At 44.1% G+C, this 25,797-nt stretch overlaps 1 protein-coding gene across 1 annotated transcript in view; it reads right to left on the bottom strand.

The window, feature by feature from the left end:
- Positions 1–25,797, bottom strand: part of ANXA13 (annexin A13) — a 56,649-nt gene that overhangs the window by 24,138 nt on the left and 6,714 nt on the right. Inside the window, 1 exon segment of the mRNA XM_055348720.2 lies at positions 7,765–7,840. Within this exon segment, the coding sequence (XP_055204695.2) occupies positions 7,765–7,840 (76 nt within the window).

The following is a 25,797-nucleotide window of genomic DNA, read 5'->3' on the forward strand; positions in this document are numbered from 1 at the left end:
CTAGCCCTAATCTCTCCTCTGAGTTCAGATCTTATTTCCAGCTGCCTGTAGTCAACTTCCCACGGATCTCCCAAGGCATTTCAACTTCCACTGTAGCTTAAACCAAACTCATTTTGTCTATCCTTAAATCCACTCCTCCTCCTGTTCCTTTGTCTCAGTGCATGGCATCACATGGATTAGAGAAAATCCAAAGTCACCTTTGAGGGCCCACCTGTCTTTTTTACTCTCAAATACTACCAAGTCCTGCCTGTTTCACCTATGAGACAACTCTTTTACCTGTTCCTCTTCTTCATTCCTACTGTCACTGCCTAACAGGCCCTAAGTGTTTTTAGCCTTCACCCCGATACCAGGCTCTGATCTCTGCAGTCCACCCTGGGAAGCTCGCATGTGTTCACTTCACACCATACTTTAAATACCTTTAGTGATTCCTCTTGACTCCTAGAATTACATCAGAATCCCTTATGATGGCATCGAGACTTCCTGCAGTTTGGTGTCATGCTACTCTTCTAGATCCATCTCTGCACAGAGCAGCCCAAGGCTTACTCACCTAATCTCAGCCACACTTGTTAAGTTTCTGCTTCCTCTGTTTTGGCACAGCACACTATTTACATGTATGTTTCTAGGATCATTGCAGTGATTATCCAAGACTGCAGTACTGACATTCTGAGCCCGACACCTGGGCTCTAGGGAGTGGCCACTAAATGGCAGTGTGTGCTGTTACAGTGCCACTTACTGCTGTCTTGCTCTGATTGGTGGGTGGACCTAGATGATGGCTGCCACCCAGCTGAGCCATCAGGATCCTGAAGGAACAAGATCGTGCAATGCTTTTTGATGCATTTTGATGGAAGGGTTGAGAGTAGGAAAAATCTAGGCCATGGGGATGGGAAATGAATGGAGGGAAACTAGCTGGAGATGGGGAAGAGAAAAAAAAAGGAGCCCTGGCAAAAAAATGTGAGCTGTTTAACCCTCCTTCTGCTCCAGCACCAGCCCTCAGAGTCAGCTTTGGAAAGACAGAGAGGCGACTTGGAAAGACAGGCCTGAGCAGGGGTCTGATGTGACAACCATGTTCCAAACCTTTGCGTCCTTGAACCGTTCACTTAACCTCAAAGAGTATTTTCACCTCTACAGCTCTGGGAACATTTAGCTGTTTGGTTTCAGTTGGAGAAACAGAATTCTAGGAGGAGCTCACTTGCAAAAATAGCAGGAGTGAGTTGCCTGCCTGGTGCTGGCTTGGTTTCAACACTGGGATTCACGTTGTCCTCCTTCATTTCCTCCCGGAGCTTCGCCTCCATCATGGGAATCCAATTACTCATTCTATGACACTATTATGATTTTTTAAAAAAAACTTCTGAGTGTCAGAAATCTCACTTCAAAAGGGATTTCTTTTTCTTGTAAATATCTCTTGAGCCTACCTCTTTCTTTCCATTCAGGCCACTCCTGTCCCAGACAAGGGCCTTGGCCTCTCAGGCCTGGATCCTGGCAGGTGCCAAGCCCAGAAGGAGCCTTTCTGCGCGCAGGAGGCCCACTCACTGTACTGGGCCAGCCAGGAAGCTGGGGCTCAGGCCTGGCTGTCCCTTTTCCCTCACCCCACATTCAGTCAGACTAAGGCCTCTCCATTCCACCTCCTTAGTGCCTCTCAGATGCACACATTTCTCTCCATCCTCATCTCCACCCCATCGCTCAGCAGAACTACGGATACCACCCACATGCAAGTTCCTCTGTTGCTCTCACTTTTTCCAATTGGCATTTACTGCCCCCAGAACAACCGTTCTGAAGTGCAGATTGGCCTGCTCACCCCTCTGCTTCAAACCTTTCAGTATAGGCCCTCTCAAATGCAGAATGAGGCTTCAACTCTGCAGGGGGACCTATGGGGCCTTTTGGCCTCTCAAAGTCTCATCCTCCTACCTGTCCTCTCCCAGGCTACTTTCCACCCACTTTGTAGATGATTTGCAGCTCCTAGAACAAACAACACTTTCTTTCTTGCCTCTGGGTCTTTGCATGGGCTGTTCCCCTCATCTGGAACACGCCGATCCTCACCTCCACTCCTACTTCTCCTTCAGGTCTCAGCTCCCTGCACACTCCTGGACAGATGAGGCATCTCGCCCTCTGTGTCTCTCATGCTGCCTGCTCTTCCTGTTTCTGCCAGGACACACGGCAAATTCCACGGGAGCAGAGTATTTTGTTCACCATGGTATTCCCACAGAAGGCTGTCAGTATTTATGAGATGACTTGCTGAATGAACGGATGCTTAAACATGTGCACATACGAATGAATGAATGGACGGGTGAATGAATGAATGAATGGATGAATGAGGAAGTTTGCATGTCATCACGACAGAACCTTGTCTCTGAAGTGGTTTAAGTTGTATGTGATATTCAGATGGGTCTGTGTAGCGAGGACCAATAGAAATCCTCCATACTCTGATGCCACATGGAGTCCACAACTGGATAATCAGGAAAATGAAATTAATATTGAAAATAATAGTGATTTTTAGATGTTCTTTTTGGGAATGCTTTAAAAAAAAAGAGACCAACCCAAATGCCCATCAACGATAGACTGGATACAGAAAATGTGGCACATGTACACCATGGAATACTATGCAGCCATAAAAAAGAATGAGTTCATGCCCTTTGCAGGGACATGGATGAAGCTGGAAATCATTATTCTCAGCAAACTAACACAGGAACAGAAAACCAAACACTGCATGTTCTCACTCATAAGTGAGAGTTGAGCAATGAGAACACATGGACACAGGGAGGGGAACATCATACACCAGGGCCTGTCAGGGGGTCAGGGGCAAGGGGAGGGATAGCATTAGGAGAAATACCTAATGTAGATAACAGGTTGATGGGTGTAGCAAACCACCATGGCATATGTATACCTATGTAGCAAACCTGAACGTTCTACACATGTATCCCAGAACTTAAAGTATAATAATAATAAAAAAAACCTAATAAAAATCTATGAAATTTTAAAGCTAAAAAAGGAAAAAAAGGGCGAGAAACCAGATTGCAAAACAGTCCTGAGACGGCCCAGCAACAACCTGGACGTCGGGGGAGGCCATGAAAACAACACTGGATTTCCCCCAAGTTCTTTGAGTCCAGGTCTCAGGTTGATCCGGGGGGTGTTTCTACTACCCAGTCACTGAACAGTGACCTCACTTTACATTTCACAATATGTGTATCGTATAAGCAGTGCCGCTGAATGATTTCCTGTAAATACTTACAATTGTTTGAGACACCACGGCCAGTCCCCAGTGGTTCTGGGAAAGGCTTTTTTAAAAATGAGAAAAGAAGGAGCCACACACTGGACACTGTAATTTCACAGCAGAGGTCAAAGACAGGGCAATAATCAGCCTCAGGAAGTGCCTCCGGGCCTCCTTGGTTTTGCTTTTCCGAGAAATTTTCTGGGAAGATACCGAGTCACATTTCAGCAGGAAGGGGGCTCCAGACAGGGTGGGAAGCCCCCAGGCCCTTGTGGCAGAACAGTGATCAGGGCTGTGGTGGAGGCTCAGCTTTCCCTTGGGCTCCAATGCCAGCCCAGCCTGCCTGGCTGGGCCCAGGAGGCTGCAGCCCCCGCTCTGGTGCTTAAGGGTCACTCTCTTCTGCTAGCACTGCTGGGCCGTGCAGTCCCTCATTTCTCCTTTGGAAATGGGAGTGCAGGGAAGACAGATGAAGTAATGAATGGGCACAGTCCTGCCTGCCTGAGCAAGTCACTGCTTCCCACTTGTTCACTGTCTCGGTTTCCGGAGGGGAGGCTGCTGATTCAATGATGACTTGATGGCTTAAAACAACAGCAGCCTATTCCTGCACAGCTCTGGAGGGTGGAAGTCTTAAATCCTGGTGTCGGCAGGCCCACAGTCCCTCCAGCAGCCCCGGGGCAGTGTCTGTTCCTTGCCCCTCCTGGCTTCTGCCAGGAACCCTTAGCGTTCTTGGGTTTGTGGCCATATCTCTCTAGTCTCTGTCTCCATCTGCCCATGGCCTTCTCTGTGTGTCTCCTCCTCTGTCTCTCCTAAGGACACTTGTCATTAGATATAGGGCTCACCCAGGTAATCCAGGATAATCACATCTCAGGATCTTTAACTTAATTATATCTGCAAAGACGCTTTTTCTAAACAGTCATGTTCACAGGTTCTGGGGGGATATATTTTTGGGGAGCCCCCATTCAACCCAGTTCACCCTGAGTGATGGAGAACAAAGGCATGCCTACTCAATGCTCACACCGATCTCACTGGCTTTGTGCAGATTTTGGATCCCAGCATATTGTTCCAAAGGAGGTGATCCACATTCAACGAGGGCCAACGAGGTGCTGGGCTCTGCGTTGCCTGCTTTATCCCTCTCCATGTGAGGAGACATTGTTATCCTCATTTTGTAGATGAGAACACAGGTTGCACATTCACTCTCCCTCCCTCCCTCTCTTCCTCTCTCTTCTTTCTTCTTTCTCTCTCTTCCTCCTTCTCTTCTTTCTCTCCTTCACTCTCTCCCTCCCTCTCTCTTCTCTCTTTCTCTTCTCTCTCCCTATCTTCTTTTCCTCCCTCCTTCTCTGTCTTCCTCCCCCCATTCTCTAGCTCTGATTTATTCAAGAATTCTTAACCCATTGATGCCTGAGGTTGCAGTTTTTTGAATTTTTGCAATCAGACCTTGGCAATGACCTTGAGCAGTAGGATATAAATAACTCCCACATGCTTAGTGTCCCAATAATGGAACACTAGGCATAAATGGGTTTTAATATGTAGCCATCCCGTGTACCACTTTCCTACTAGATCTTCCCAATCCCAACTCCTGCAGACTTCTCAACATTTCTTGGGCCAGGCTACCATTCTATGGCCAGATAAGTTTCATATATGTATGTGTGTATATATTTGAGATGGTGTCTCTCTTTGTCACCCAGGCTGGAGTGCAGTGGTGCCATCTCAGCTCAACTGCAATCTCCGCCTCCCAGGTTGAAGCGATTCTCCTGCCTCAGCCTCCCGAGTAGCTGGGACTACAGGTGTGCACCACCACACCCGGCCAATTTTTATATTTTTCGTAGAGACGGGGTTTCACCATGTTGGCCAGGCTGGTCTCAAACTCCTGACCTCAGGTGATCCACCTGCCTTGGCCTCCCAAAGTGCTGAGATTACAGGTGTGAGCCACTGCGCCCAGCCAAGTTTCTTATATTAAAGCAAAATATGTTTCCTTGGAACTTCTACCATGGATCCAAGTTTTATTCCTCTGGAGCCATACAAAAAATTTGTGGCCATATTTATTCTACCATGACACCCATTCTAGGAAAGTAAATCTCTACTAATCCACTTCTATGTAAAAAACCTATCACTTGTTTTTGTAAAACATTATGCCAAGTAAAAGAAGCCACATATCATATGATTCTATTTATGTGAAATGTCCAGAATAAGCAAATCTGTGGAGACAGAAAGCTGATTAGTGATTGCCTGGAGGTGAAGGGAGGAAGGGGCTGCTAACGGGTGTGAGGTTTCTTTCTGGGGTGATGAAATATTCTGGAATAAGTGGAGATGGTCGCAAAATCCTGTGAATATACTAAAACTCTGAACTGCATGCTGCAAAAGGGTGAGTTTTATGGTGTGCAAATTATATCTCGATAAGCAAAAAATTAATTTAATAAAACATTCTGTGGACTGAGATGGCTCCTACCTGTTGTTAATGACACTGAGCAATGTCTTCTCAGTCTGTCCCCACCCCCTCCAGGACTGCAGCCATGTGGCTGAGGTGCCCTAGCTAGGATGTCTCTAAATTGGTGGCATTTGGAGTGAGTGACAAGAATATGTTCAATCCCAGTGTTCACCACTTACTGGCTTGGTGACTTTGGCTGTCTTACTTAAAATGTCAGGTCCTCAGTTTCCTCAGCTGGAAAATGGATTTTTGTAAGAACTTGATGAGATTTTGTATATAAAGTGCTTAGCCCAATGCCTGAAAGTTTAACAGTTTCTCAATAAATGTAAAAAAGAAAATCTAGGAAATTAATCCACTTTGCCCCTTGACCCCTCTGTCTCCTTCAATGATTTCACTTGCTTGTTGTTCTGGAACTCCTGATGAGCAAGCCCAGAGTCAATCAATTTTTCCCGTCCTACCTCCAAGGATACAGGAGGAAGTCACACAACCATGTGGGCTGGAGCCATGAGAAACCATGATCTCCCTACTCAGTGGGGCCCTTAGTGTGTATCAGCAGTCTTCTGTTGGTCGTCTCCCCCTTCTCTGCTACTCAAGGGCTATTCCAAGCCACCACTCAAGCCCCATACTCCATTGTCAAACCCTTCTCTTTAGCAGACAACCTCACCTACCACTCACTGAGCAATGTCAGGTTACCAGGCATGGATGCCTTCAATTTCTGCCCGGACAACACCTATGAAGGCATCTACTCCAGCTGTCAGTGTCAGCACCTTCCCTCCCTGTCCTGTTCAAGGGAAATCCTTCCATCTGTGCTTCGGATCTCACCCTCTTCCAGGCTGCTGGGACTAGACCTTGTGTCATGAGTGGCTTCCTTGGATCCCAGGGCCTCTCTTCATGGCCCTAGACCTAGATGCTCTCTCCCTCATCCCACCCTGGTCTCTGGTCTACCTTTGTTTTGACTTCCTGCAGAGTCCCCCACTCTTGGCCATGCACTGACCCTTAGGATGTAAACAGCTTCTCCATTTTCAACCCTTGATGGTTGATCTTGGCCAGTTACTCACTTGATCTAGTTCTTTTTTCTTTCTTTTTTTTTTTTTTTGAGATGGAGTCTCTCTCTGTCACCCAGGCTGGAGTGTAGTGGCGCAATCTCGGCTCACTGCAACCTCCGACTCCCTGGTTCAAGCGATTCTCCTGCTTCACCCTCCTGAGTAGCTAGGATTACCGGCACATGCCAATACCCCCAGCTAATTTTTGTATTTTTAGTGGAGATGGGGTTTCACCATGTTGGCCAGGATGGTTTCCATCTCTTGACCTCGTGATCCGCCTGCCTCGGCCTCCCAAAGTATTGGGATTACAGGCGTGAGCCACTGCGCCCGGCCGATCTACTTCTACATGCTGCTTCCAGGTCCCTAATCCAGCTCTCATCAGACTCAATTCCCCACCATCTCCTAGGGAAGGGATCAGAGGGGTTTGGATCATACCAGGTGATATGGTTTGGCTGTGTCCTCACCCAAATCTCATCTTGAATCGTAGCTCCCATAATTCCCACATGTTGTGGGAGGGACCTGGTGGGAGATAATTGACTCACGGGGGCAGTTTCCCCCATACTGTTCTCACGGTAGTGAATGAGTCTCATGAGATCAGATGATTTTATAAGGGGAAACTCCTTTCACTTGGTTCTCATTCTCTCTTTCCTGCTGCCATGTAAGAAGTCCCACTGCTCTTCCTTTGTCTTCTGCCATGCTTGTGAGGCCTCCTCAGCCATGTGGAACTGTGAGTCCATTAAACTCTTTTTCTTTATAAATTACCCCACCTCGGGTATGTCTTTATTAGCAGCGTGAGAACAGACTAATACACCAGGATTGCATGAACTGCGCTTCTCATGAAGTTTCTCTCACCTCAAGTTCAAATTAAACGTCACAATATCCAAGCTGTTATATAGAATCCTGAAAAGTAATAGGATCCTACTGTAATTTTGTGAACTTTAATAAAGAGGTTAGTGGAAGTGATTGACTTGCGTTAGCTTGGAATACACAAGATAGTGAGATGTCAGCTTCCTAACATCATGGGGAAGTTGGACATGAGACCAAGTTTAATCAACTTCAGAAGCAAATTAGCAACAAAATATCTCTCATACCCATTCCTTTGCAGGCTTTGTTCAGCTTTTTGGCATCTCGATCCACATCAAAACCCTGAGGACTGCTCGCTTTAGCCTGGAGAAAATAATTGAAAAGGTGAGATGACAATATAGGCATTCCTAAATGATCTCTGGCTAAAATCAGTAGTAAACTGGAGGACCAAATAGTCATCCTAACTAGGGACCAGCTGTCACTTCACACACTGGTACATGCGGAAATCAGCTGGGGAGACTCTGGCCCCAGAGAGGTCCTGGTACTCCTTGGGGCCAGCTGGCCTTGGATGACCAGGAGAATGGGCCCCTCTGTTCTCAAGGACAATCATCCTGGCCAGCTCTGCAATGAGAGATTTTCATATCAACCCCACCTTTGTGTGTCTGCCTCTGAAACAAAGAATAATACTGTAAGCCAGTGTACTGGAGTGCTGGTTCTCCCGCTTTGTCACGAGACACAGCTATGTCTAAGGAATAGGTCAGAGGCTGAGGGTTCTAGGACCTTATTACAGGTTCATATGGTGACTTGGATCTTTGCCATCCATACAATGAGAGATACATATTTGGTTTGTTGGAGATACTGTAGGAACCAGTAAAAGCACAGTTTTGGTTTTAGTGCTCCTTGGGAAGGTAAAGTCCTGTTTATATAGTGTACTGAGCTGTTTCCCATACTTCAGTCATTGGCACAATACATGCACTATTGCATCCACAGTTACCTATGTCTAAATAATAAGCAAATTATTGTTTGCTTATAATTATTATTTGCTTATTATTTTCTTTTCAATTGACATTTGTTTTTACTTAAAGTTATCTTAAAAAGGAAATTTTTGTGAGCACAAAAATGGAAACCCAGTATTGCTTGCATAAATGGAAGGTAACCATAAATATAAACACATAACTATTAAAAACTGCAATTAACCTGTGAGGTTAATTGTAGTTATGCAGCTGGTAGCTAGGAACACACCCTGAGTTTCCTGTCTTTGCCTTTTCTCATGGAGCTTTTCCTAAGTGATATGTGTCCATATATTTTCTTTTCTTTTTTGAGACACAGTCTCTCTCTGTCAACCAGGCTGGAGTGAAGTGGTGCGATCTCAGCTCACTACAACCTCCACCTCCTGGGTTCAAGTGATTTTCATGCCTCAGCCTCCTCATAGCTTGGATTATAGGTGCACGCCACCACGCCTGGCTAATTTTTTGTATTTTTAGTAGAGACGGGGTTTTGCCATGTTTCCCAGGCTGGTCTTGAACCCCTGAGCTCAGGCAATCTTCCTGCCTTGGCCTCCCAAAGTGCTGGGATTACAGGCGTGAGCCACCGCGCCCGGCATGTCCATATATTTTCCATCCTTCAGTGAAGGCTGGTTTAAGTGCTACTGGCAGTAGCACCGCAGTTCAACTCTCCCTGCTTTCATATCCTTTGGCACCCAGTGGAAGTGAACAGTCAACCACATGCAGCTCAGTGGGTATGTTGCCTTTCTCTGCGTGGCATCCTTATTTTCCTTATTTCCCCTTCCCCCATTGTGTGGCCTCACTGGGGCTGTCAGTCATGAGGCTTGAGCCCCTTTGTCCTGCCCTTGGTCACCAATGTAGGCACATGTCCTGTGACTCTGGCAATCAGGATTGGTTCAGGAGTGAAGATGTAATCCAAGCAGGATTAGAGTCAATTAGAGTCTTTCTCTTGGTTGATATATAGATACTGAGAGAGATACACGTCTGCCTCCTGCTGAGTCTGCTACAGTGAAAGTGTGTGAGTCTAGGGCTCTTAGTGGCCATTTTGTCCACTACATAAAGGCAGAGAGAGAAAGAATCACATTGTACAAATCCTCAGACACAGCAGCGCCTGTGTCCTTGGGCTTCCCAGTTTCATTAGCTAGCAAACTTCCTTGGTCTAAGTTAATATGAGTTGGGTTTCCATCCTTGCGATCCAAAGTGTCCTGGCTAATATCTGTGGGCTGAAGGTGAGCTGGCTTGAGGCTTTAGTTAATGGAGAATCATAGACTCCTAGAGCCGAAAGGAACATCAGGGCCACCTATAACCTCCCTGCCTTTTGGAACATGAGGGCATGCCCCATCTTGCAGCATCTGTTCCTGAAACAAGCCAGAAAGGGGACTGACATTGTTGTACACCTGCTATGTGCCAGGCAGTTTATAGACCTTTCTTCATTATGCATAGGGAAAAGTGGGCATTACTAGTGTGCCTTCCAGGTAAGGAAACCTGGGTTCAGGCAGGTTAGATAATTTGTTTGAGGCCTGGCAGGATGCAGGACTGAACCCAGCTCAATTTGCCTCCTAAAGCCTGTGCTCTGTGCAGCGCACAATACTGCCTCGCATTCTATAACTAGAGCTTCCATGATCTGACAGAGGGGTCGGATGACTCTGGAGTTGCAGAATGATACCTCCTGTTTTCCTTATCCAAATCTTTTGTGAGATGTAAGAAAGCTATTTGGTGCTTTTGTAGGCTTGTTGGCAGGACCAGCTACATAATTTGCTGGGCTTAGTACAAAATGAAAGTGCAGGGCTCCTTCCTCAAAGATTACCAAGAATTTCAATATGGTAACATCAGAGTATTAAGCCAAGCACAGGGCCCTTCTGAGCATGGGGCCCTATGCAGTTGCAGAGGCTGCACACTTATAAAGGCCACCCTACTTTTGATCAAATTCTGAAGGAGCTGGTCCTCTGAGTGTGGAAGTAGCAACTTCAAAATAGTAATGGCTTCTTTGCTTTTCATCCGAAGTATTATGGAGTGCCCAGGAAGTGAGGTAGAATTGAATCAGGGAAACAGAAATCTCCTATCACTCGGCTAATTCATGAGCTGTTCTCTATGTCCTGTTAGCCTCATCAGTGCAGAGAATTTTGTGGGACACATGATCTGTCCCACTTTACAACTAATGCGCTGAAACAGAGACGTAGGGCTCTGCAAATGGCTGTGTGGGTTATGCCCTGCCTGAGGCCCTGGCTGAGGGACTGGGGCAGAACTGAGCTGGGGGCATGCTTGCCAAGCCTGGTGCTGGCAGGACTGCTTCCCCTCAAGGGTCACCTTTTTCTCATTTGCACAAAGAAGCTGTGAGGGCTTGCAGAGACCGTGTGGAGACTTGTCTAAGATCACCTGGCCAGGCAGTGGTTGAGTGGGAGCCAAGGCTAGAACCAGATTTTCTGATTCTGGCAGATCTAAATGACATGCCTGCCCCTCATCCCCTTCCCGTTTTAGGGAGGCCATTCCATGATACAAATATCACAGAGTTGTAGGAGCTGAGGGGTGAGACAAAAGAATGCTCTCAACATGCCCAAGACCAAAAAACCTAGTAAATAAGTGTCATTTGATCCCAAGTATCTCTGATATCTGGGAGGTGCAGCAGGAGAGTGTTGAGTCATGTGCTATGAATGAAGATAATATTGGGACTTAATTTTTCCTTTTTTCCTTTTTCAAAAAATTTTTTTGAGACAGGGTCTCACTCTGTTGCCCAAGGTAGAGTGTAGTGTTGCAGTTTCGGTTCCCTGCAGCCTCTGCCTCCCGGGTTCAAGTGATTCTCCTGCCTCAGCCACCCAAGTAGCTGGGATTACAGGCATGTGCCACTACGCCTGGCTAATTTTTGTATTTTTGGTAGAGATGGGGTCTCACCTGTTGCCCAGGCTGGTCTCAAACTCCTGAGCTCAAGCGATCCACCCACCTCGGCCTCCCAACATGCTAGGATTACAGGTGTGAGCCACCTTAACAAATAATGTGGGGTAGGACTCTCTATCAGAGGCGCCACCATCAGCAGGGCAGGTTGAGGTCCCAGTGGCCTGACTCCCTGTAGGAACCACTGTTAGCCACGGTTATCTTTCCTAATCTGCTTGAGAAGATAATTCAGGCTTGTTCCTTGTAACAGCAGGATATTTGATGTCGAAGTGAAAGAATCATGTGATGTGATTTTAAAAGAAAAAGAGAAAAAGAAAACAGTCTGTTTGGCGTTGTCCCCTCATTGTGGTGGGGGCTGCCTCCACAATGGCTGTATTCATCAGCGATGCTCAGTGCTGATGGAACGGCTGTCCTATGGCTTGTTCCCAGGAGCTGGGTACCGGACTTCTTCTCGGGAATGTATATGGAGCGGACATTCCACGTCCATTGTTCATTGTTAATGGGATAGACAGCTGACGATGGGCCTCAGGCCTGTTTGCCTATCCAGAGATTTAGTTTTTGAAACCTGAAGCAACTGAGCAGAACTTCTGCATACAGTGAGAATGCAAGTCAGATACAGAATGGGCTGCAGGGTACCCCAGGATGGGGTCTGACAAGCTTGTGAGGCTTTAGGAGACCACACGGATATTCCACTTGTTTTCAACTAGGAGACATTGTAGAGCCAGGGCAACATTCCTTGTTTTGTTTTCTTTCAATTTGTTTATTTTTTGACAGTGCTTGCACTGACACTCAGGAGACAGATAAAAACAGCACAAGATATTAAACGTCAATAATAATGATTTTAGAGGTCTGGGCTTTGAGCCCGCAGGAATCCTGGTTTGAATGAGGATCTTCCTCTTAGCAGCTGTGTGAACTTGGGCCATTAACCTCTAAGCTACCATTTCCTCATCTGTAAAACGGGAGCAGTCTCTGTGTTGCAAGGCTTGAGGTTTACGTGAAATAACTTTTCAAATGCCAGAAAACAGGGAGCTAGATAAATGTTAGTCCTTCCCCTGTCTCTTTGGGTCATTTCTTGGCTTTTTGCCTTATGATATTTATAAGATTTCATAAAAGTGATATCCAAGCAGATTTCAATTCCACATATTTAGATTTAACAGGTTTGGAAGGTATGTATATGAAGATACATACACAAACATATGTACCATATGTAGATATATAGGTTTCTAATTCACATATGTTGATCCCAGATGGATAGATATCTCCCATACTTGTCAAATATTTATCTTATAATGCCCAAGCAACATCATATTTATAATAGGTGGCCACTGAAAATATAATAGTAAAGTTGAAGAATGTGGCTTTATTGTCAGAGTGAATTCGAGTCCCAGCACAACTGCTTATTAGCTGTGTGACTTCGGGCAAGTTAGAGAACCTCTCTGTGCTGTACTTTCTTCATGGTTGTGAGGGAGATGGCTGCGCTCTAGTCGGGAGTAGGCCGAGGCGGCTTTCTGACGCGGCGTGTCTCAGCAGGTTTGGAGTGCAGATGCACAACTCCACACGTTACGTAACCACGCCACGTGAGGCGCATTAAGTAACCACTCAGATGCGCTCGTGCTTGGCTTGGAGCCACTGTTGTCTGTAAAAGGTACAATTACGCTGCTAACGCTGTACCTCTGGCTTGGGGCTCACGCCCAGGCTCGCACCCAGGCTCGCTTGCGCCCAGAGAAAGAGTAAAGCCATGTTGAAACTCCCTGCGATTCCTCGAGTGTTTTTCCAGCTGCCCGCCACCCCACCGACTTTTTTCGTATCTCACTTAGAACCTAACAATGGTAAATGGGGATAATAATAGTTCCTACCACGTAAGGTTCCTGGAGGAATTAAAGTTATTCATGCCAAGCATCTAAAACAAGCCTGGCTGACAGCATGGACTTTGTAAATGCAAACTATTGATATTTGTTGAAGGCAAATCAGCAATAAACTTTCCAGAATATTTCAAACCCCTTTCCTGCTTGAGGAGCTTTCACCTTGTAAATGGCACTCTAAAGATCAATTTCTCATTGGTCACCTGCAGCTTGGATCTGAAGTTCCAGACATGTATTTTACACCGGGCAGTCACACTGCGGAGTCCAGGTGGCCTGGCATGATGTCCCAACATCACACCTTGTTAACTGTCTCATTTGACGAGTGTGAAAATTCACACCTCATGGGGTGTGAGACTCTCCCTGGGATACCTTTCTGTTGAGGTGCTGGCCATCATGCCTGGACCTCAGGTCCAAAATGGAAGCAAGTGCTGTCAGCTCTATGAAAGGCACTGCCTGGTTCATGAACAAGGCAGCCCTGGTGCTGGGGGGACTTCCACTTTGGTTTTTTCTTCCTTCTAGTAGGTCTACATGTCCTTCTCTGTGTATCTACGTTCCTGTGTTCCCTCCTCTAAAACAAGGACATGAATGATCCATTTTTCTCAAAGGAGGAAGCATAGAAAATAAACTGAGATGCTCTGATCCTAGGAAGCGGTGTCACCTTGGCTGAAAGAATGCAGAAAACACCTACGTTGAGAAATGACTCAGGGATGTTCCTGCTGCAACAGAGCAGATTGCCCAGGAGGGAGGTCAGCTCTTTTGAATCCAGATTCTGATACCCTCAGCCAGAAGAACCAGAATGGAAAAACAGACGCCCGATCAAATGCCTTCTGTCCCAGTCCAATTCAAGGAAATCTTAACTCTTATAATAGAAATGGAACATTCTAGGAACATCTTCCAGGTTGCAGCAAACTCTGGGGATGGAGTGTGTGAAGGAGTTTGCTGAGGGATGTGATTTGCAAATTGGTTGCTGTAAGTATTATATAGTAACCAGCATCTTCCAGAACACAGCCAGAAATACACTCATTTAAGTACATTCATACTTGTCAGTCCTTGTGTCCTGATTTTCTACTTGAATAGCTTCAAGGCTGGACAATAAGAATAGATTGTCTCATGAGAGGCATGTGAATTAATTAAGAAATATGTTACAGGCAAATTAGACTCTGAATTATTTTTTCCTCTCTTTCTCTTTCTCTTTTTCTTCTTCTTTCTTCTCCTTATTTTTCCTCCCTTATCTTCCTTGAACAAACAAGTACTGAAAATCTATTGTATGTTAAGCACTACCCCAGTTGAGGTGGACTCCATGATTTATGAAGCATAGTCCCTGTTCCCAGGGAAATAAACATGTAAATGACACATGACAATTACATTATGATACAGTAAGCACTTTTGGGTACAAATAGCTGAGAGGAGAAAGGAATTTTTAAGGAGGAGTTGACATTTGTGCTGGTTCTCAAAGGGCAGTAGGAATTAGACAAGCAATTAAATAAAAGAGAGAGGGGAGGTAGAAGAAAGACATGCCAGGGAGAGACCACAGCCTGATGCTTTGGGAGTCTGTGTACTTGCGTGCTTACTATGACCTATCAATGTGCTAACATGATTGCATCTAATCATGACATAATAGTCCACATAGTGTGGACTTGGGAGTCAGACCTACTCTGTTCAATTGCTGTTTTGCCCTTTGCTGGTTGTACCACCTTGGGCAAGCTGATTCACATCTCTGAGCCTTAGTTGTCTCATCTTTAAAGTGGAGATGCACCTGCGCATGGGGTGGTGTGCGGTGTAGATGCATTCGTGTTTGGGATGTAGTAGCACAGTGCTGGATTACGGTAAGCACTCAGGTGGTGGCACGTAGGAGGTGGGATGCTGGGTGACATAGGATGTAAGGGTCATTTGTAAACTCTGAAAGTATTATCAAAATGCAATGGGAGTGGCATTTGGACTGTTTAATATTTCCAGTGCAGTTCCTCAGAAGCCTTGGCTGGCTGCACTCTGCTCAGTAAATATTTGACAATGGTTGCTTAGTATCTGGGCTGTGAGCCAGGAGGGCCCCCAGGAAGAGCCAGGGAGCAGAGGGCAGAGGGCTCACTGTACACTGATATACAGAGAGCTGCTGTTTGAGCTGGCATGAAATGAGATTAAATACCAGGGCCAAGATTAGAACCAGGTAGTGGCCTGGGCTTGTTAAGCAGGAGCAAAATGGAGGCAGGTGAAGGGTGTGCTGGAGAGAGCCTCAGACACACCTGATTCTCCTCGGTTTAAGCTGTTACCATTGCCACTGTTGGTTAATGGCACCTTGCACCAATATTGGTGATTCTGATTAAGCTTGCCTTGTGTAGTTTTTTTTTTCCAAAATTCCTGAAAAATATTTTAAACATCTTTACTGAGGTATAATTGCTGTAAAATATATTGTATATTTAATTATACAATTTGGCGAATTTGGACATAGGCATACACTCATAACATCATCACCACCATCAAGGTAATAAGTATTTCATCAGCTATGAACATTTCCTTGTGTCCCCGTGCATGTGTGTGTGTGTGTGTGTGTGTGTGTGTGTGTGTTAAGAACATTTAACTTGACATCAACCCATTAAACAAATAATACTTTATATTTAAAAATTTTTGTAGCAAGAGGGACTCACTATGTTGCCCAGGCTGGTCTTGAACTCCTGGCCTCAAGCAATCCTCCAGCCTCATGCGATCCTTCAGTCTTGGCCTCCATAAGTATTAGGATTACAGGCATGAGCCACTGCACTTGACCTTAACAATTGACCTTAACAATTTTTTAAGTGTGTAATAAAGTATAGGGTATAGTTTGCTGTACTCCAGATCTCTAGAACGAATTCATCTTGCGTAACCAAAACTTTGTACCAGTTGAACAGTGCTTCATTTTCCCTCCCTCTGGTCCCTGGTAAGTACAGTTCTATTCTTTACTTCTATGAGTTTGACTATTTTAGGTACCTCATGTAAGTAGAATCATGCAGTATTTATTTTTCTGGCTTATTTCACTTAGCATAATGTTCCCCAGGTTTGTTCAAGTTGTCACAAATGGCAGAATTTCCTTCTTTTTTGAGGCTGAATAATATTCCATTGTAAACTTGCCTTGTATAGATCTTAAGAATACTACAGATTTAAGGAAACTGAGTCCAGTTTGGGGAAGGTTCTTCTTTGAGGTCACATAAGTTCTGCCTCCTCTCTCACAGACATCTACCTTTGAACCAGGCACGAGGCTGTTTTTTCCTCCGTATCTTTTCCAAGGCTGTTTTCCCATCTGAAAGATGGTAATAATAGTACCCACCTCGTATGGGTTGTTAGGAGAATATGTATCAAGAGCGCTTGGCAGGATATTCAACACGTGGCGAGTGCTGAGTGTTATTTTTATTCCTTTCTTCCATCTTGACCTGATTTCTGCTGAGTGTTGAGTGAGCCCTTTGCATGGTGCTTTGTGTAGTGCCTTTAAAATTGGAAGTTTACTATAACAAGCTCAAAATGACTGTTTACAAAAGCTTGTCCTAAATTAGAAATCACTTTGTACTCATAGATAAAGAGTAGCAGGGGCTAAAGTTCTAAGAGAGATGTATGGGAGGAAAACTCAAAATTGAGAATGACAGCAAAATATAGAGCACTTAATATGTGCCAGCCATGGGTCCAGACAGTTTACAAATAACAACTCATTTAATTCTCCCAACAACCCTATGGGGTAGGTATTATTACCTCCTATTTTGCAGATGAGAAAAACCAAGACACACAAGTATGATGAGACAGGGATTCAAACCCATGCAGTCTGGATTCAGAAACTCTACTATTGACTTCTCATTAATGGATTTTTGGGGTTATTGTCTAAATAATAGTTATTATTTTTAATTTAATAATAGAAAAGCTGGGCCAGGTAGGGTGGCTCATGCCAGTAATTCCAGCACTTTGGGAGGCCAAGGCGGGAGGATTGCTTGAGACCAGGAGTTCAAGACCAGCCTGGGCAACATAATAAGACCCTGTCTCTACAAAAAATTTTAAACATTTAGCTTGGCATGGTGGTGTGTGCCAGTAGTCCCAGCTACTTGGGAGGCTGAGGCTGAAGCAGGAGAATCACTTGAGGCCAGGAAGTTGAGGTTGCAGTGAGCCGTGGTTGCGCTACTGCACTCCAGCCTGGGTGACAGAGTGAGACCCTGTCTCAAAAAGAAAGAAAGAAAAAGAAAGAAAGGAAAGAAAGAAAGAAAGAAAGAAAGAAAGAAAGAAAGAAAGAAAGAAAGAAAGAAAGAAAAGAAAGAAAGAAAAGCTCAGTTCAACTCTTAGAATGATAGTCTTTTACAGAAACACTAGATGAGACCTGAGACTTGTCCAGTGACCAGAGAAGCCAAGAACCCCTTGCATAGCTGTAGGATCAGTAAATATTCTTGATGATGAGAAAATAGAAAGTAAAATGAAAAATGAAGTCACCACTATTTGCAAGGCAAAACAGACAGCCATCTCCCAGTGAGCAAAGTGTGTATGTAGGAGAGGCACTATGGTCAAATTCTGCTCGCAATATTCTTTCCGATGCTAATGGAATCATGTTTTCTGCCTCTCATTTGTAAACTGGGACTAATACCTGCCCACCCTGAAGAATCTCAGGAAGATTAAATAAGACAATGTCAGAGCGCTGGACAGGGAGGTTTCATTATGATGACTCAGGGCTGGCAGGGGAGGAAGTGGCCCTTCTGCCCTTCAAAGGCCGTTAGGAAGCTTCTTCCTTCTCCTTCCCTCCTCATTTCACACCCAATCTTCCAGTTCTCCCTTTCCTAAAGTATCTTTCCCTTCAAGTAGAGGAGGGATCATAGCTAAAGGACTACAGTGTACGAGGGGGCTGAATTTTAGCAGACACATTTTGAAGACTGAAAAGACATGAAGCCAGTGGGATGGCCAAGGTTTCCAATATGCTTACTTCTGATGGGTGCCTGCTTTCCAGCTGGATAAATTGCCAAATATATTTATAGGTAAAATATCACTTCTCCCTGCTTGACAGAATCTATGCAAATGGATTGCTGAGTTGTTTGATTCCCAAGGGGCCCATCGGTGGGAGGCAGGGGGAGGAAAAAGGGGAGATGCTGCAAGTGGATTCCTCCGTGCAACTTCCTGAGTCCTTGGAGGACCAAAGAAACTTGAGATCGACAGCACAGAGCCATTGATTCCATTGGCAACAGTGGAGAGTGTTTCTACTTAAGCAAATGAGCTGAAGCCTCCCCTTTCTGAAACCATTCCTGATCCTCTTGGGAAGAATCGAATTCTTCCAGTGGTGTGCTGAAGCTAAACTGTTTGATTGCCCAGGACATAGGGGTTCCCTGGAATGTGGGTCTTTACTAAAACTGGGACAGTTCCAGGTAAACCAGGATGGTTGGCCCTGCTAGCTGGAGCTGACTTTGCAAGCTGGCAAGAACAAATTGTGTGATCTCTTCCCAGCTCTGCTTGGTGAGATCATGCTGGTAACCTGAAATCAGTCACGGTGAAAGTATTTACACCATGGAAATTGGCAAGCACCACAAATTAGGCTTTTGTTTTCTCCTAGAGAGCTGGTGGTGAGACATATTCTAGCACACCACTGATTTTCTGTTTTGTTCTACCCTCCACTCTAGAGTCTTCTATCAGATCTTTTTACAGATATATTATCATACTTTTTATTAGTCTATTTCCTTCCCTAGACTGTAAGACTTTTGGAGGCTAGGTTATGTCATGTTTACTCTCATATCCCCAGCACCTAGCACAATGCTTGACACATTGTAGGTACTTGGTAAATGTTATCTTCTTTTCCATGGGAGGAGGAATCTTCTTCCTTTGTATGTTACAGAATACACTGAATGCCTTTCCTTTGCATCCTGGTCTTGCTCCCAGTTTGTATTAATGTCAGAATCAGTGGCAGTAGTGGGGACAGAAGAATGGAACAGGAAACTTATCTGGATAGAAATCTTGAGCTGAGAATAGTGTCAAGCTTTCTAAGGTGATGAAGCAGAGAGAATGAAAAGAACAGTAAATTTAACCAAGGTGTCTGGGAGGGCTCAATCAGACCTCAGTTGGAGAAATAACAGGAATCACAAATGAAAGTGAAGTCCTAAGACCTTCGGGTGTGAAACAGTTTGAGCTAAATAGAGTTTGGGGCTCTTAGAATTTAATACCAAATGGAGAAAATAATGGACTCTGAGGAAAGTGACCTGGCCAAGATATAGATTAGTAGCCTTTCAACCCTGATTGCACTCAAAATCATTTGGGATCCCAGTCTGATTCTACGAAATCAGAATCTCTGAGGTACAGGGATATATCAGGTATAAATATTTCTAAAACTCCCCAGACAATTCTAACAGCCAGGGTTGAGAACCGTTAGTCTGAGAAAAATTAGAAACTTCCACTGTTGATATCCCAGTAAAGGAGGAAGACAACTTAGAAATGTGCTGAAGGTTTACACAAGAAAGAAATCCTTGACCTTATCCAAGATGCTAAAGATAAAGGGAAGAGGTTTAGCATGAAATCTTAAAGTGAAAATTGAACCCAGGTTTTTCCAAATGGGAGACATGGAACACTGAAAGCATTAAAGCCATTGGACCTCCAACTAGGAAAGGAACTCCTTTTAAAATTCTCTCCCAACTCTTCTGATTAAGTCTTTGCTTAGTGATAGTGGATCTTTCACACTCATCTAATCCAGGGATTGGCAAACTGCAGACTGAGGACCATATCTGGCCCATTACTTATTTTTGTAAATAAAATTTTATTGGAACACAGCCAACCCATTCATTTACATTTGGCCTGTGGCTTCTTTCACGCTACAGTGGCAGAGTTACCTACTTGCACCAGAGGTTCTGTGGCCCACAGAGCCTCATTATTTACTTTGTGGACTCCCGCTGTATCCCATGTAGACCATGTAGACAGGTCCTTTTTTAGTCAGAGAATAGGACCTTACCCTTCAGCTGGCAACATCAAATTTAGTTAGAATTTAATACATTCTTTTTGCTTTCATTTAGTTATCTATATTTATGTCAACTGATATTAATTTTCCATTTATGGTATCAGTATAAAATTTCCTTTTAAGATTAATTTATATTAAAAAGTGCATATTTAAAAATAATTAATAGAATAATTAGTAGAAGAGGTAACCCATATATTTGGCAACAATCATGAAGGTTGTACTTAAATCTGAAGTTTGGGAGACATTGAATGTATCCAATCCCCTCATTTACAAATAAAGAAACTGAAGCCTGGTTGTTAAGTCACCTGCTCAGGGTCACCTTATGGAAACACCCATCTCCTATCTCTCTCAGAACAATGTTCTTTTACCTCTAACTGGTTACTCATTTGCACTTTGAAGCCAGTTAGTATGAATGCAAATTATTTTACTTTTAACACTCATGAATTCAGAGCCAGAAAATATCTTGGTGACGTTTCCACAGACATGGTTAGTAGAGATTGATGAGCAATTTGAAACAAAATAGAGGGGCCATTCACATCTGAAGCATGAATCTTGGGTGATTAGTGACATATTGGTTTCATTAAGTCGTAAAACTACCCAACAGAAAAAAATATATTTGGCAGTATACCCTGTTGGGTATATTTAAGCACAGTTTGAATAAGAATATTTGGTATTTCATCATGTAGTTATTGCTGTTTTCATTAGGATTCTCCAGGATCTCACACCGACTAAAAGCAAGGTAATTCCTTCATGCCTAGAACCTCTTCCCACATTAGAAGTTTATTAATCTGTGGGGGTTGATCAGAGAGCTGTTGGGAAAGTGTGTTAGGAAACTTGAGCTCTGCCCACCTTAGTAGGGTGCTAGAATGTTACAGAGTTGTTCATTGCTGTTGATACCTCCTTTCCAAGATGCAGTATTACAGTGACTTACATGATGACTAAGTGTTTGGCTATCACTCTAAAGGGGCAGAAATATTTGTATCATTTAACAACTAAAACTAAAACTAGAAAAACATCCATTTGGATCACAGCTCAACATGATTTGCTTGCATATGTTGACTGTATGTTCTGAAAAATGAGTTCAGTTCTTTAGATTAAAACATGACCTTTCTATTACATTTGGGATTGCTTCCATGTTGGCATTTCAGCACCTTTTAATGAAGATTGGTATAGTTAGGTCATTTTCCAGAAAGACAAGCTTCCTTAGGCTATGCTGTCTGGGTTACACGTGTTGATGTGATATTTACTTATCAAAGGTGACTGCAGGGCTGGGTAGGAGTTAGGAGACCTGACTTGAAGGCCCTTCAATATGTTGTGCCTTAAACTGGTGGGCACCATTGTACCTGAAGGTACTGATGGTATCCTCAGGAGTGTAAACAATGTGGTCATCCTGCCATGCACTGAACTGTGGTATAGGGAGTCCAAGTGGGGTAGCCCTTTTGGGGGCTACACCCAAACAGAGGAGAGGTGAGCCAATCAGCTCCTGAAGGTTCCAGCCTGTGTCTTTCCAGGGGAGCACTGCTCATCTAGGCAGGAAATCCAGCAGCCCAGCAGCCCAGCAGCCTTTTTACTGAGGGTTTCTGCAGTGAAACCCTTCTCACTCTGGTATAAGAACTACTATTTGATCCAGCAATCTCACTACTGGGTATCTACCTAGAGGAAAAGGAGTCATTATATGAAAAAGATACTTGCACATGCATATTAATAGCAGCACAATTCGCGATTGTAAAAGTGTGGAACCAACCCAAATGCCCATCAATCAATGAGTGGATAAAGAAGCTGTGGTATATATATATACAATAGACTACTACTCATCCATAAAAAGGAATGAATTAATGGCATTTGCAGCAACCTGGATGGGATCGGAGAATACTATTCTAAGTGAAGTAACTCAGGAACAGAAAACCAAACATCATATGTTCTCACTCATAAGTGGGAGCTAAGCTATGAGGACGGAAAGGCATAAGAATGATACAATGGATTTTTGGGACTTGGGGGAAAGGGTGGGAGAGGGTAAGGAATAAAAAACTACAAATAGGGTTCAGGGTATACTGCTCGGGTGATGGGTGCACCAAAATCTCACAAATGGCCACTGAAGAACTTACTCATGTAACCAAATACCACCTGTTCCCCCAAAACCTACAGAAATGAAGAATTTTTTAAAAAGAAGAAGTTGTTACTCATGGGCTAACAGTTTTGAGAAAAACTGCTGCCTCTTGGCTGCTGCTGTCATCAACAGGAGGATAAGGGTCAATCTTCAAGAGAAGCTGACTTTTCTCTGTTATAAGAGAAGAAATCAGTGTAGGGACGTGCCTGGGCCAGAAGGGCAGGAATGGTGATTTCTGGTGGAGATCCAGTGACATAAAGACATTCTGAGGACATCTGCCCTGGAGCCTTGTTTTCCCATTTAAGCGGTGGTTCTCAATAAACCAGGAGCGATTTTTGTCTCCCAGGAGGCAATTGGCAATGTCTGGAGACATTTTCAGTTGGCACGAGTAGGGGAGTATTACTGGAATATCTAGTGATAGAGGCCAGGATTCTGCTAAACATCCTGCAGTAATGCACAGAACAGACAGCCCCCCTCCCCCCGCCCACACACACACAAATAATTACCTGGGCCCAAATGTCAGCAGTGCCAAGGACTAATGTGCCAAGGGTCCACAACCCTGGCTGAATGGTTGTAACAATTCTGTCAACGGGTCTCTTTAATAAGTGTGGAGAAGGCCAAGCCTCTGGTGGTAAACGGCACACAGGTACTGACTAAAGCAAGGCCTCCAGTCACCAAGGGCAAATTGCTGTGGTAACTTAAAAGGGAGGAATAGAAATGGACCATGATGTCTTACTTTCTTTAATTTTTTTGCAAAGAAACCCAGATGACAAATCTGAAAGATGAGTGCTGAGATAAGGTAACTAGGAGGAAGGTGTGAGCTGAGATCAGTTCAAAGTGAGAAACCTGTTGTCACCTCCTGCTTCTTTGTCTGCATCAAGATTGTTGTGAACATCCCAGCCTACACCGGCAGGGCGACGTGCCCAAGTGACATCTCTCTGTTGACTCATTCTTAGGGGCCCTTGAGTGCTGTGTTGGGCTGGAGAACTTGGAGTTTCTAGTAGAGGCAGAATAACATTCATTATCTGGAAACAAGATTTTGTGTCCTGGGGAAAATGACTGTCTGCTTTGAGGTTGTCCACAGATTGTTTGGGGAGTTGGAGACCTCTGAAGAGTGCTAAACTTCCAGATATCCAATTACCACTGTATTGCATCAACAAAAGAGAACTTGGAGGATAAAGTGGTTGTGGGGAGATGATGGCTATTTCTCAACCGTGAAAAGAACCATGCTTTCAGGAGTTATGAAAAATGAAGCACGTTTCTCATTAGAAAAGAATGATCCATTTCCTTCTTATATTGCCAAAGGTCGTCTTTTGCCAATTCAATGAGAGTATGAACATGGGATTCATTACTTGCAGGAAAAAAGGTAGCAAGTGTACTCTGGAATCCTCAAGAGTCAATGATAAGTGGGCAGATGGAATTGAAAAGTGAGAATATTGGGGGCTGAGCGGGGCCTTCATGGCATCAAATGTGCTGTGTAGCAGGATGCAGTCAACAGTATGTGGACAAGTTCTGATTTGCTGAAAAGGAAACAAGGTAAAATAGCTAAATTTGCTTTGAGCAAATTTCTGTCTCAATCAGTATCAAAACAATGAATGTTATTCTTTCCCTTGGTAGAAGAGTTTATGCATTGGATCCAAAAATATTAATTCTTTTAGTTAATTAATTAATTTTTAGTCTATTATTTCTTTAAAATTATCTTTAACATTTTATCTTCCTTTTCATTCCTACTACAACCATCCAAGTCCCCATTATTTGGAAAGAGAATTATTTTCTCCCTTTCTATCTGATTTTCAAGTTTGCATCCTCTTTCTATTTCAGTCCATCTAGTAGTATTAGTATCAGTAGTGGTAGTAGTAATAGCAGTAGTATATTAATAAATATAATAGTTATAAGAAAGCGGTGATGATAAAGATAAGGCCAACCTTACTTACTATGATTATTCACAGGGTAGGTCCATGACCCAAGCCAACTGGAATTCTTCCCTGACATCTTATAGATACTTAAAGAAAGAAGAGATTTTCCTTGAGGCTGCTAATCTGGAGCTATGTGAGGCCATGGAGTTCTCTTGGTGCCTGAACTATCTATGGCCATGCCTCCCTCTCACCAGCCCCTTTTGCTTCCCATACCAGGAAAACAAAAAGCTTATTTTCAGTAGGAGAGAAAGAGGCCAACACATAGAAAGAAGAGAGAGAGAACTGAGAAGATGATTTGTTCAGCCTCAGGGATGAATTATGATTCAAGGCTCTCCTCTTCCTCTTTGCCAGTCTTGGGTTGGGCTTTTGACCAGTTCTGGCCAGTGAGATAGAAAGGGATGTCTGCTGCTTGGAGCTTTGCAGAAAGATTTTCCTCCCTGATAGGGGAGTTGTACATAAGGAAGAAGGTATTTTTTCCCTCTATCTGCTTCCTTCTTGCTTGTGACTATCTTGAGAGATCATTAACTTGAACACATGACAGTTATCTTGCACCTAGGCGGGGAGACATTGCTAATACATCCAGAGTATGTCTGACAGAAAGGCAGACATAGCTTGGGTCCCTAATGATGTACTGAACTGCTGAACCAACACTGGAATCAGCTTAATTCAGAGCTCCTGTTAGAATTGACAATTAAATGTCTTTGTTATTTAAGCCAAAGTGAGTCCTGTGGTGTGCTACTTTCGATCAAACACATACTAATTGTCCAACAAACAAACAGAAACAACTGTGAACTCATACTTCGCAAAGATATCTCAAACTCTATAGATCCCCAAACCAAATTCAATCTGTCACTGCCTTACATCCCTGGGATGTGCCACCATCCACCTGTGCACACAAACTAGACAAGACACCTGGAGTCACTCTGTCATCTTCCTTTCCCTCACCTCCCACATCCACTTAGCAAGTTATGTTCGTTTGACTCAGATCTACCTTCTCCCCAATTCCATTGTTGCTATTTTAGCCGATGAGGGCGGAGGGTGGCAGAGGGTCTTCATTTCTCTCCAGGGCCACTGCTTCCCAAGTGCTTGACTTGCCTCTGGTCATGTTTCTCTCCAAGCCCTTCTCCACTAGCTTCCAGCATGGTCTAGCTAAAAGCAGCACTCAAGTGGTTACTCCCTTGTCTGATTCTGACTTGGGCTTCCCTATGCCTAAGGCAGCAGTTCTCAAAGTGTAGTTCCTAGACCAGCAGTACCGACATCACCAGGGAACTCAGAAATGCAGACTCTCGGGCTCCATCTTAGATTTACTGAATCAACATTCTGGGGATTGGACCCAACTCTCCATTTAAGAAAGCCTTCCAAGGAACTCTAATGTGCTGAAGTTTAAAATCACTGCTAGCCTAAGGAAATAAAATATAATTTCCTTAGTGTCGTAGGTTGAACAGTATCACCCCCACCCCCTCACCCAACTCATGTCTACTCACAGCTGCAGAATTCACCTTATTTGGAAAGAGAGTCTTTGTAGATGTAATTAGTTAAGGATCTCAAAATGAAATCATCCTGGATTTAGAGTATTTCCTAAATCCAATTATTGCTGTCTGTATTAGCTCA

Source organism: Gorilla gorilla, chromosome 7 (genome assembly GCF_029281585.2).
Source record: "Gorilla gorilla gorilla isolate KB3781 chromosome 7, NHGRI_mGorGor1-v2.1_pri, whole genome shotgun sequence".
Classification (NCBI taxonomy): Eukaryota; Metazoa; Chordata; class Mammalia; order Primates; family Hominidae; genus Gorilla; species Gorilla gorilla.